Genomic DNA, 13,738 nt, shown 5'->3' with positions numbered 1-13,738 from the left:
CCTAGAAAGTTTCAGCGGCCTAACAACTTGTCTTTGTTTCTACATCAAAGAATATACAGTTTTTGCAGGGCAGGTGGATGAACATGAAAGTGCTACATTTCGACTGTGTGTATGTTTGTGTGGTGTTTCTCCTCAGGCTTGAATGCAGAACCTGTGTAGTCGTCGGCAATGGCTTTGCTATTAAAAACAGCTCATTGGGAAACATCATCAACAAATACGACGTCGTAATTCGGTATGAAGCAACCACACCACACAACAGTATTTTGTGCCATCACACTCTCTCATTCTGTGAAGAGGAAATAGAGATGAGTTAAATGAAATAGCATATGGGTAAGCATGATTTACTGGGGTGACTGTACCATATTGTCATACAGTTACAAACAGTGACACTCAAAATAAGAATAATAAACAACAGGAAAGAGTCAAATCTCTCCACAACTACCTTCATGTCTGAGGATACTTGGTTATAAATTGAAAACAGATTTTACCTTCAAAAGTGAATGTGTTGTTCCCCACTACACAAGCACAAACACATACACACAAGTCAATGCAGTTTATCAATTCATTTGGCTGTGACCAGTATCCATGTGTCCGCCTGACCATCTGACCCTGACATTGCGCCGTTCCTGCCGGCAATTAGCAAACTTCTGGGTCAAATCGAGTTCTTTAAAAGGAAGAAAGAAAGCATCTAGTCTACTCAAGGACAAAGGCACTGTCGAGCATCTGACTCTGCAGACTTGGAATGAACACATGCTTTCTGAGTTTTTATAAGCCTCTTTCAAACAGCCAGAATTTGGCCTGGCCACAATGCATTTTTCTTCCCCCCTCTACCGCCCTCCCCCCGTCCCCTTCCTCCTCCTCCTCCCTCACATCTCTCCCTTCTCTTCTCGGGAGCTAATCGTTCCCCGGCCATGTGGTTATTGACATCCAGGATTCAATACATGCCTGAGAGTTTGACGTCAGCGGGCTGTTCCTGTCATAGAAACACAGCTAGACTCTGATAGAGCCTGTTGAGACACAAGTTTCCAAAGTGCAGACTAATCATTTAACCAAAGAAGCTCAGTCTGAGCAACTGTGTTAATTATTGTTCGAGGAATGAGTTATGATGTGGTTGTGTCAAGAATTTGTTCAAAGTAATAAAGCCAAAGTGTTTCCAGAATGAAGCACATTCAGTCAATAGATCCCTTTCACCAAAATCGTACACACTGGACCTTTAGGGCATGTTGGACAGTGAGCCATGACCCGGGACATATGTGGAAGGAGTAGGACCAGAGTAAAAAAAGATCCTGGTGATTTAGTGTTTTACACTTCAGATCAACAGGACTACTGGAAATACATAATACTTATTTACCAAAACGAATGAAATTGCACTTTTTGTAATTCACACTAATATGGGTTAGGGAAAACACATGTCACAGTGAAAAGAAAAACATTTAGACTTAATTTGATAAAGGAAAAATTTGATTGACGCTACATATAAACTAAGTTGTCATTTAAAACAGTGGCTTGCTGGTTGGCTAACCAAACAGTGAGCTTGATTAGTTGATATATCCCTATGTTGTTGGCTTCAATCATAGTCTGTATATAAAAGTGGATGATGACATGACTGTTCTCAAAATGTGAAGCCAAAGCATCTCAATGCCTCCTAGTGGCTGGCTGCAGTACATGTCATAAATCCTGCTTCCTCCATGTTAGTTGATAGGGCATTCCTCAAACTAAAAAGTCAAAGTACATGTCAAATAAAAGATTCTCAAAGATGGTTTCTGATATCTCAGGTAGTTATTATCACATTGATGTGTGTTCAATGCTTATTTACTAGTAAGCTTAGTTTTATTTAGTTATTTGAAGCTATAAAAACGGGGTGAAACGTGATTGACAGCTGAGACTGACACACAATTGGTCCAGCAAGAGTGCAGGACCTTGTTGCCGGGGCTCCATCCCTTGTTCCCAGCCGTGCAGTCCCTGGCTCAAAATGTGCAACATGGCAGCGTTCGTATCCAGGGTTTTTCATTTCTGGATAGTAAGAGGAAATGGAGACGTTTTGTCCATCTTCGCATAGAGTCTATGGCTTCATCAGAGCCTGAATACGACGATGCTAGCCAGCTATCGTCTTCATCAACCATTTCTTTCAGTGTTTCTGAAAAAATAAAGCATGTTCCTAAGGTTTACTCTCCATGTTCTAAGGCAAATCAAGACTTCACTAATACCACACTAAAACCTTCATGATTTTAACAGTTATGATGATGTTAGCACTAAGCTGGCTTTCATGCTAATGTAACATGCTAGCTATCAATGCAAAGCTTAAGAGAAGTACTTATGAAATGAAATTCACAATCGGAGACATACCAGGTTCAACAGATACATCCACCCCCTTTTGCATTAACTTGATGATGATTGGCTAACGCCTTTGCTTGAGTGTTTGTTTGAACATGAGTTGATTAGCTGGTGCCTCCATAACTATCCAATTAAAACTTAGCATGGGAAACATACTGTTCCACGACTGGATTTTTATGTTGTTACAAATGTCAAAGGGTTTGGATTTCTGTTTTGATGTGAACCCTCCAGGGATAAGTATAATGTAAAAATTATTGCACATAAATTTGTAAAGCTAAAGGAGGCTCACACTGGTAATTAAGTTGGTTAGCTAGAGTCCTGTTTCCAGAATCCCTACACAAGAGGTGGGAAGTGCAAAGTGAGCATGGTCCATTAGCCAATTGTGAGGTTGTTTCAAAGGTCAGGATGATTTCAAACATGGAAATACTTCATAAAACAAACATGAAAACGCTTCTCGCTGAATGTAGTGTCATGTCCCTGCCTCAGGTTGAATGATGGCCCGGTGAGAGGATATGAGGAGGACGTGGGGAACAAGACCACCATGAGGTTCTTCTATCCCGAGTCAGCCTCCGATAACCCTGGACTGCACAACGAGCCCGGCACACTCATGGTCCTGGTGCCTTTCAAACAGCAAGACCTGCGATGGCTCAAAGAAATCCTCTATAATGAGAAGAGGGTACAGGATATGTGTGAGAATGCACTCTCTCTCTCACACAGACACACGCACATACTTGTTTCACTGTCTCTCCCTCACATAACCACAGTCCTCTCCTAAACCTTGCCAGCCATCCATATCAGGAACAAATACTTGAAAGGTTCGACTTCAGCGATGCTGTGTCCTTTAGAGTTAAATGTAGTTTCCACTGCAAACTCTGTTGCTCCAGGCGCCTCCAGGCTCCTGCTGCTAATAGTTGCAGGGTCATTACCCGCTAATTTGCACATCAATTCAGTTGCCTTGAGACATTAGGGAGTCATAGGTTTAATTGCATCTCTGTTTGTCTAAACGAAGTCAGAGGACTGACCCAGAATAGGGATATTTTCCTCTCGCTCTGTCCTTTTGTTCCTTTTATGTGACATAACATCCTGCCTCTTGTTTTTGCTCTATTGTTAATGTGAACATTCCCAGGTCAGGAAAGGGTTTTGGAGGCCCCCTCCCCAAATCTGGTTGGGCGACATCAGTAAAATCAGAGTGCTGGACCCCGACTTTCTGCACCAGACTGCAGAGAGACTGATTCAGTTCCCCCTGCACCCCAAGACTAAGCAGGTGAGAGATTGCCTCCATGTCACCGTTATGAGAATCATGCCCCTGCAGAAGTTTAGATTTTATTTCTTTCAATCAAATCTCTAACTTCATCAGTCCAGAACATATGATCTAAAACTGAGGTGGTGATGCTTCTGTCTCTGTTGCAGCTCATTTACTTTGACCATTTCTGTCATCCACGTCTGCAGTTTTCCCACCAGAACCCTCTCTCTTGTTTGTTCCCTTTCTCACTCTTTTTTCCTTTCGCTCCTCGTTGCTTCCCACATGAATGTTAACAAGGTGGGACGGAGCGTCCACTGATTAGCCACAGCTCCCTGAGTGATATGTCTTGAGTGCTGTGATAAACAGTTTACTGAAAGAGGCAGTTTTCTTGAAATGCATCCGGGTCAACAGCGAATTTGTGGGTCCAATTACTGCGAAACACGATGAAGATTAGCTTTTGCTTGGTATTCTGGCATCTCATTACAAGATAAGCTCCTTGTGTCTTCCAGGCTGCACAGTGAATCCCCAGTGAAATAATTGGCTTTGAAGGGCAGCCAAAATATTGTATAAATTTCAACCCGATGCTCTGTTTTTAGAATAAGGACAGTTCCCAGTGTTCCCTCTAGGCAGAGCTGATCAGGACAGTGTCCAGATTTTGTCTCGGTTCATCTTCATCAAGTAGACGACTCAGTTAAGTACAAAAAGTAGAGCAAAGACAAGAAAAATATTAAAAAAACAACAAACCACAAGCGGACAAGATTAAACGTTAACCAGCACACAATTTGATTGAAGAACTGTGAAAATAAGAAAAAATGTCACGTGACATATTTTGCAGTGCATTAGGATGGTTTCCGGCAAGTCAATGCTGTCCTGTGTATCACGTGCATAGTTTATTTATGACTATAAAATATAAATGTTTAGGATAACTACAATATTATTTACATTCTTTAACTAAAGAACACACGCTAACGGAATTAATTAATTTAAAACTTTCGCTTTGGAATTACAGGTTCTAAGTTACAAAGACTGAAGTTACCATGACAATTTCAAATATTGCATGACTGTTAATTTTAAAATTTCAAGGCCTAACAACTTGTATTTGTGTGAGATGTGTGTGTTGGTTTTCATTGTGTACATTTTGTGACTTAAATAAATGAAAATGGAAGTAAAGACAAGAAACTTAAATCCAAACACAACAAAGCACAAGAAGAAACATCCGCACACAGAACTTAATGATGGAGCAGCGATTGTGCAATGAGAAAACATGACGCATTCTTTTTTTTTCTTTGCAGTGTACTATTGATGTGTTTTTGTTACACAAATTGGACCGAAACTCACTCCCTCTTTGGCTGAGGCGTTAGGATTTTGAAACGCCCTGGGATTTTGACTTGGGCCATTACTCATGTAGAATGGGGTTTTTATTGGCTCATTGCGTCCCATCTGCCAAGTGGGGCTTGTTGTGTGTTTGGTGGGGATCGTCTCTGACGTGATCCTGAGCCCAAGTTTTGTTTTTGGTTCTGCTTGTTCCCCCTTCTCTTGAGCCCTTTTTGTCAAAGAGTCACGGGGAGGAGGAGGTGTTTTACCCTTTTTGGACCGCAGTACAAACAACTGGCTGGTGCGTTAGAGGAGCGAGCAGTGGGAAGGCGGTGATCCTACAGGCGACCAGCGGGCTCACCCCACTGGAGCTCTGCACCATCTGCACAGGCTGTATGAAAGGAAGGGGTCAGGGGAAGAGCAAAGTGGGCAGGAGGAGATGAAAGATGGAGCAACAGGCAGTCAAATTCTGCTTGTTTAATAAGTGTTAAAACATCTGAAGCTGCAGTCAGGGCTGCAAATATTTATTTTCTTTTTTAAACAACTGAATTAACATGTTGAACACATTAGAAAACCTAGATTTACCTTATTGAACCCATCTCATCATCAGTCCTCTTCTTTGTCACTCTGGGTTGAACATTTAGGAGGTTGAGGTCAAATAATTCCTATATAATTATTTCTTACCGATGAATAATCACCCAATATTCTTTAGACATGGTCACTATTTATACAGCATACTTGCCTGATAATACTCTTTATAGGAGCCAAAGTAGCTACATAAAATTGAGGTGAAAAAAGTTATTCTGTCTTTGTGCGGCGATTTAAATTGAATTGAGAAAACCAACCACTTTATCATGGTGTATAATAGCTGATATTTTTAATTCAGTGTGACGTATGGTTATTAGGGGGTCGTACAGGCTGGTTTTGATTATTAGGGAGATGACGACCCCCCCCCCCCTTCTTTAATTAAGCCCTAGCTCTTTCCTCTTTCATGTCCTTAGGTATTCCTCATATTCCAGAAAGCTCTGTTAGTCTGTCTGCATATCTTGAGAACATGTCATCTTTTTGGCATTTTGCACGTGTATCGTTAACGGACCTAAGAAGTGCAGTGTCGAATTTAATGTGATTTGGATACATCATACGTTCAATATTAATCATATTTGGGCAACGGGCACACTCAGGACAACTGCTCCTCCAGGTCTGTGTGAGTCGAGCCTCACTTAACTGGAATAAACAGGTGAACAGCTCTTTGTGCAGCAGTGGGGGTGCAGCTTCCAGGTTCTGTGGTCTGAGTCCTTCAGCAGCTCTTTAATCACTGCAGCTCAATTACCGCAGGTCACTTTTAAAGGTTTAGATCGGGCACTGCAGCAGTCCACTGAAAACCAGCTGAGGTCCCGACTGTAGCGGCTCTGCACACACCACACCCTCCTTTAGCTAAAGGCCCTGCCAGATCGACAAGGAACAACCTTTCCCTTTCCTTCCGTCTTTGTTTGCACCCACATAGCAGTCTCACGCGTACACACGCACGCACGCACACACACACACACACACAGATGTAATGCTCTTATGTTCACACTTGTCTCACCAAACACATTCTTGTCTGGCTCGCAGCGGTGACAGCACGCAGCCGGCCCTCGCCCCTCTCTCACCAAGGCTCCTAGGGCCTGCGTCCAAACTAGGCTGGTTCAAAGCTCACATGTTCACCCGTGCGCTGGTGACCACATGGGGTTAATACACACAGAATGTCAGCTGGGTCCCGACGCGGGTAGCCCATCAGTTTCTGAGTTACAGTAAAAAAGACAGTCGTGCTCAGTGCAAGAGCAAATTAAAGTGATCTGTATCACTACAGCGCCGTCTTTCATGCATCTCTTATCAGACATGTCCAGACTTAACAGGAGTCCGCCCTCATCTTCGAAATCCCTCAGACTCGATGTCTTTCTAAGTGGACATTTTCGTTAGTGTCTACCAAGTATTATTATATATTTGTATTCCTTTTCTTTTTTTATTTCAGTTGGACATTTGCATTCTCACATATACAGCTAAAGAATTTAAAGGAAAATGTCCTGAATTCGGTTCATGTCTGAAAGCAGCTTTGAAGACACTGTACTTTGATGCAGGTCTTCCAAGTTTGGCCTAATAGTTGTAGTTTGCCTGAACATTGAAGTGGAGGTTATTTTGGCAACTGTACAAAAGCAGCACTAAGCAAGGCAGATACAAATAGGTGCACGTCACCCTAAGAACAGTTCACACCCATGCACTCATAAGCACAAGATAACCTGATGTGCAGGAATTCATTTTCAAAACAACAAAAAAAAAGGAGTTGAACTGAGGGGGACCTCAGATCAGCCAGATCAAAACTCCAAGATAACTGGAGCATGCAGTCAAGCTAAACAGAGAGATAACCGACAGCAGCAGTTTAATTAACAAACACATGTGAAGGAGAAGAGCTGCAACATAATAATGCTGTTTTAAGAACAAATGTTTAAAGTCATTAAAATAATTGACTCATATAATATTATGATTATTAGACCTATTCCCACCTTGTGCGCCAACAATAAAACATTCTGATATGCAACACAAGTTCAGTTTGATGACTCCTACAATGACACAAAGGGGCAATCATTTTCATTTCACTTTGAAAATTTAATTCATAGCCCTTTTCAAACCGGCGTGACACCTTAGTAATCTCTGCTCAAATCAAAATATGTTGAATTTTGGAAAAATACAAAGCAGAATCAAAAAAGCAAAACTAGACGATGGTGAAAATTAACAAATTAAGGCGAAATAAATATGATTGATAGCAAAAGAATGAGAATGGGGGCAACCCCACCCCTGTCCAATCAATACAGGCAATCATGCTCAAAAACAATATTATTACAAATGAATTTCTTTTATCTGAATCTGTATTAAATTGACAAAGGACCTTTAGTTTTGTTAACAGTCGATTGTTTAGGCGAACCGTAAGCACTTTAGCTGGAGGAATATGAGAAGTAAGTTCTTGTAAACACTGGCGCATGCACAAGTGATAAAAGTGGAAAGTAGAAATGTTCTCTGGGCAGGAGTAGAGGAAACGTGATGATAACATGAAGAGCTGCAGAGGAGAGAGATACGAAGTTGCTGAAAGTGAACAGCGGGACGGAGAGAGAACGGCTCTTCTATCTCCAGGTCATGTAGAAGTGATTCTCTTGCCTCTGTGAACATGGATAATCATTGACAGTCATATGTGGAACGTGAGGCACCCCCGGGGTCAGTGCACACAGTGCACGAGCCCGCCAGGGACGACACAACCAACATGTCTCAGCCCATTAATCCTCACATGCACAGTGCCGTTTCTTGTTACTTTCCCAAAACAAGCAAAAAGATGAGGGTCTGATAACGTCCCTTAAATTATTTTTGTTTTTGTTTTCCAGAAAGGCTGATCACACATGACAAGCTCTTTTAGGGCAAAAGTTAGTTTTATGTAGAACTACTCAGGACGCTGTCATTTTCTCTTCAAAAAGAAAACAAGCCTTTTGAAATAGAGGCAGAAAGAAAATGTGCAAAAGAGATGCAACAAAGGTCCCTCGCTGGAATCCAACCAGGGGAGTTCATTTGGCTTTTTTGTCTTTGGAGCACTAGTCCACCTGGATGCTATGAGATCTGGAAACCTAAGTGCCATCATGGTGAACTCTAGTTTTATGTCTTTCTCCTTTTACGTCTCTAGAGCTCTCATTGTGACTTGTTGATCAAACTATTTCTACGAACCAACTTGAATGTCCATAGACTGTATATCAAGATGGTCTCCACTTTCTCCCACTATCCATTTATGAAGTCAAAAAATCAATGAAACATGAACGCTGCCATCTTGCACATTTGAAGCCAGAATCTGCCCAGTAGTGATCAGCGGATCGAGCCACGGTAGAAAGGTCCTTTGATACATATGCTCGACCAATCGCGAGACATTCACAGCGGTCTCACTGTTTCACTCCGTTTTTATAGCATCAAACTACTGATTAAAACATAATGTGAGCAGAAATGACAGAAACCATCTTTCAAAAAAAAATTACTTATTTTGACTTTTTAGTTTGGTCCATGTCCCATCCCTTAACTTGGATGAGGCAGGATTTATGACAAACTGCAGACTGCAGCCAGCCACCAGGTGGGTAGAGGTCATGTCGTCCAGCTTTATCTACGGTCTATGATTATGACACTCAGTAGACAGCATACCTCTGTCAAAATCCAACAATCCTAAATATATATATATTGTTTAAATCAAGTGTTACGTTCCCCCCCCAAGAAAAACAAAACCTGGTCCACAGAGGCCGCTGTTGGGGACATTAACAAAACACTAAGCACCGCAAGAAAAATAACTAAATGGGTCCTCGGGTTCTAAAAGGTGACGGTGGGAATATAGTTCCCCACCGTCACCCACTAATCTAACAAAAGGATAGAATAACAGAAGAATTGGACCTAAACCAAAAGATAGTGGGAGTCACAGAGATGACAAACTCTTACAATAAGCAAACCAGCAACACAAACCAACTGAAAGTGTTGACCCTCTGACAGCAAACAACCAAATGCATGATGAAACCAAACCTCCTTATGAACCCTCCCAGCATCCCAGCTGCATCCCATCGCTCCCGATGAGCTGGGGGAACCCGTGACCTACTTTCTGATCTCCATATGATCTCTGTGGCCATAACACACAAACAAAATGTGTTAATATCTTATTTTCTCACTCATACTCTTGATGAAAGTGATACATACTTCCAGGATCCGCACCAAGATGTGATGCTGATAGGTTCAGTACTTTTTGTGTACTCCTGCTTACAAAGAGACGGACTAACAAACACACCCCCTCGTTGGACGTCACGATAAATATTCCACCCCGTTCTTAGACTGCGGCATATTTATTCTCCACAGCTGAATTCGCCTCACACATCCATAAATCATCACTTTTTTTTTTAGAATATAAAAAGTTTAATCCAGAATAAGGAGAGAAAAGGTCACAATCCAGATGTACAGTTCTCTCAACATCAATCCAACGTATTTGTAGCTCCACGCTTCTTCTGAATCCTATAATACTGCTTATACCTGAAGTATGTGAAGAAATTGATTATTTTCAGTTTTAGAGATTCATCAGCAGGCATTCTCCACTGATAAAGGATGGATACATTTAATATCCAACAGATGCAGCGTCACTGTGGACTTTATTTCTGGAAAGAAGGAATCACTCAGCTGATTGTATCACTGTTCAGGACGCACCCTTTCAGGGCCTGGGCTCTGAATGAATTTGAAAAAAGGTGCCTTGAAACCGATTCAGTCGCTTACAGGCGGCCAACACGTGCACACAATTTCTTTGGTTTGGTGACTGTAGCCTCTGGAAACAATTATGTCTGATAAATTACAGAAAGGCCTAAAAATGTATTGAAGAATTCCAGTTTCTGTTGCTTTTTAATGCTGTAAGTGGATAATCGTCAGTAGTGGGATGACAGGAAACGAAGGGGAAGGAAGGTGGATCGAGTTTCTATAAATGGATTTGAACTCGGGATGTTGTGGCTCACGGCCGACACCTTAAACCCTCAAGGCCAAACGGACATTAGATCATGTTTTACTGGCATCCAGAGTCTGTTCTCATGCATTAACTTCCACTTTCATTGAGCACTTTACTTCTGTGCTCTTACATTTTTCAGGAGACATATTTCAGCTGAAGGTGAACCGTCGTCTCGAGTGTTTTGACCAACGATTTTGAGTGCGAAACTGGTCTGACATTATTACTGGCATCCCGAGTGATTTCCTTCAGCAGAGTGTGCACTCAGGTAGTGATGAAGCTGCTGTCACACACCCATGTTGGGCAGTGAGATGAGGCTGCAGTTCTGTTCTGTTCAACAGCTCACATGAAATTCGATTTTTCACATCACTCAGCTTTTATTAGGCAGATAGCTGAGTGGAAAGAAGAAGTAGATTTACAGGAACTGTAAAAAAACAACACAATTTACCAATGAGCAGAGACAGAAGTGAACTTGGAGGACGTTGTGTTGAGGAAGTTCAGCAAGTCTCTGTTGCACTCTGCTACCATCTAGTGGTGAAATGAAAGGCTAGTTGAAAAGGCTATAATACCGCAATTCTAGCTGCCACTACACAGCAGAATGCACAATTCTTTTTACATTACATCACATATACCACTGCAAGATTATCAGTTTCTCTGAATTTACTCTGTGTAGGTGTGTGTCAAACAAACTTTCCGTTATATCCCAGACACTGGAATGAAATGGCCACACATGTAGAGGTGCAGATTTAAGACAAATCTGGAGGGAAGCAGGAAATGCTAATTTCATAACCTCTTTTATAAGCCTCACAATTTCATGTTAAGTATAATGTTCATTTCACCACCGCTTTTATTTAACACCACAATATGCTTAGTAGCAAACACGTTAAAAGAGTGGCTTAATTCAACTTGTTTTTTCTTACTTTAAACTTTACTGGATTTTTAAACATGATTCTAATGTTATTCCATTTTTAATTTCTTTGTAGAAATATGACAACATATCCAGTTAGTTTGGATTAATTTCCAGTCTTTGTGATTCTGTTATTAGTCCCCCAGCGTCTTGTTTTGATGCCACCATTACAGTGGGATTTTCAAATCGTGCACATAGAGGCTTTAACAGGTTGTTCTGGTGACACAGATTGTGCGCAGTGAGCTGTCATTGAGTTTTGTGTGTTACAGAACCCGGTGCATCCGACCACGGGCATCCTCGCCGTGTTTGTCGCCCTCAACTACTGTGATGTGGTCCACATTGCTGGGTTTGGATACCCTAACACAAATAGCCAAAGTCAGCCCATCCACTACTACGGATACGACACCATGAGGTCTATGAAGGTGGGTATCTCGTCTACAATCTTTGGAAGTGAAACATGCCTTCAGTTCTTTCACTTGTGACGCTCCTCTTTCTCTACACTGCAGAATTCTTACCACGACCTCAATTACGAAGCTGACGCCTTAAAACGACTGGAGGATTCAGGAGCTGTTTTATACCTGCACCCACACACAGTTTGATTTAATCAAAAACAAGTAATTTTATGTGGCATCTGGGATCCTGATGTGCCTTGTGCAGAGGGACACTGGTGCATTAAAGCTGCTGCAGTGTAACAAAATGGTTTGTCCACCTCAAGGTAAATCCACTAAAAGTGCTCGTTTTTTTGCCATTGACAGATTCCGATTGTTATTGTTGTAAGTGTCTGACACTATAGATACGATTCTAGACCTTTTTGTGACATCCTCATGTGACACCAGACGCCTTCCCCAAAAGTAGTACTTGTACGTCGCAGAGCACAGGAGTTTGTGGTCCACTGCTATGTGAAGTATCTGAGTGCTTCTTCCACCACTAAACGTCACACAGCAATGTCTGATTACATTGGATGTTGGATAATTCCAGTGCTTTTCATGTTTTTAGGGCCACATGATCTCATGGAACAGCTGTTTTCAAGATTTTTATAAATGTCGCAGCGTAGAAATTGAGCTTTGAGTATTTCAGATCTACATCTCAGATGGGAGTAGGTGTGGGCTGGGTGGTGGTTTCCTGTATCTTGCACATCAGTGAGCTGTAAAACGAGATGATGATTTTTATACAGTGGTTTTAGTTTCATATTTAATTTTATCACCTGAGACTTTTTCTTTTTCCTGAGCTCAAAGTCTATTTTACTGATGAAAAACAAAAAGCAAAAAACTGGTGTGTTTGAATCTAAGGGGTTATTCTTGTCGTGAACTTTTTCAATGTACATTTTAGTTGACCTGCTCAAACCTGATTCACACAATTACGTGGATGTAATTCATGTGACTTTCTCTGACTGGAAATACAATTTGTATTTTTTACAATTATTAAAATTCCTTTGTTTTATTTATTAAGAAATTTCCAGATGCAAATAACTGGATTTTTTTATTGTAAAGAATGAAATAAATTTTAATTAATAGAAAAATCCATGTGAATGTCATTATTTGCAGTCCATCTAGTATGGCCCAACCCATATTATGTCTGTCAACATATTTATGTTCATGTGAATTATTGAACGCGCTCATGGATCTGCTGTATGGGAATCACTGCACTTTAATGAGTTGACCTGAGTGAACCTGCATTGAGCTGTTATTTGTATGGCAATAACACTGTCCACCACTAGATGGCAGAGAGCCTCTGTTGCATTGATGCTGTGCAGTCGGTGCGTTACTGCACTGCACATGGTGCAGTCATGCAGCAGCCCATCTCAAAGTGCCTGGGGTGATGGTAACAGCAAAACGAGCACCAGCACATGTGCGAGGAAATACAAGGAACATCTGGAGGTCCAGAACATTTCACAATGCTTATAATGAGACTGACTAACATACACTTGCCACTTAGCGACAGATGTTAATGATGGTTTCTAGCTTGTGCACACACGACTCTTTGTTATTAGTGGTGACGTGAATGGAGTTGTGCCCTTGGCATTTAAAACTCAGGCTTACTCATGTGAGGGCGCACCATCATCATCAGCCGAGATCAGAGTGACAGTCGACATTTGTTGTGCTTGCAATCATATTTATCACAGTAAAAGGTGTAATACAACAACAGCAACAACTCCCACTTCATCTGTTCCTTATTGTAGCACATTCCTGGTATTGTGGATGTGAGTGTGTCCACGTAACACATCAAGGGATGCACACTTCAGTGCAGTGTGGTGTCTGTTGAATAGGGAGGTAGACATTCTGCTCAAGGTCAGACTACAAGAAAAGATACTTTTGTACTTTATGTAAGATGCACTGTGCCATTATAGTAGCAGTACTCATAAAGGGAGGTTTTTAATGCCGTCTACTACTTTTGCTGAGGTACATTTGCT

At 41.4% G+C, this 13,738-nt stretch overlaps 1 protein-coding gene across 5 annotated transcripts in view; it reads left to right on the top strand.

Moving 5' to 3' along the window:
- The window catches only part of st3gal4 (ST3 beta-galactoside alpha-2,3-sialyltransferase 4), a 41,501-nt gene that overhangs the window by 17,889 nt on the left and 9,874 nt on the right, over positions 1 to 13,738 (top strand). For 3 of the 5 annotated variants that reach the window (XM_034604319.1, XM_034604320.1, XM_034604321.1), the window contains 5 exons: positions 137 to 232; positions 2,821 to 3,010; positions 3,461 to 3,598; positions 11,598 to 11,750; positions 11,835 to 12,847. In XM_034604319.1, coding sequence (XP_034460210.1) covers positions 137 to 232; positions 2,821 to 3,010; positions 3,461 to 3,598; positions 11,598 to 11,750; positions 11,835 to 11,927 — 670 coding nt within the window. In that variant the 3' untranslated portion in view covers positions 11,928 to 12,847. Of the gene's footprint in view, positions 1 to 136; positions 233 to 2,820; positions 3,011 to 3,460; positions 3,599 to 11,597; positions 11,751 to 11,834; positions 12,848 to 13,738 lie in introns of those variants that run through there. The other 2 variants (XM_034604323.1, XM_034604322.1) reach the window with 1 other exon arrangement.

The sequence above is a fragment of the Hippoglossus hippoglossus genome, chromosome 13, assembly GCF_009819705.1.
Source record: "Hippoglossus hippoglossus isolate fHipHip1 chromosome 13, fHipHip1.pri, whole genome shotgun sequence".
NCBI lineage: Eukaryota > Metazoa > Chordata > Actinopteri > Pleuronectiformes > Pleuronectidae > Hippoglossus > Hippoglossus hippoglossus.
The sequence above is the reverse complement of the archived record's forward strand: the minus strand, read 5'-3'. Positions and strand labels throughout refer to the sequence as shown.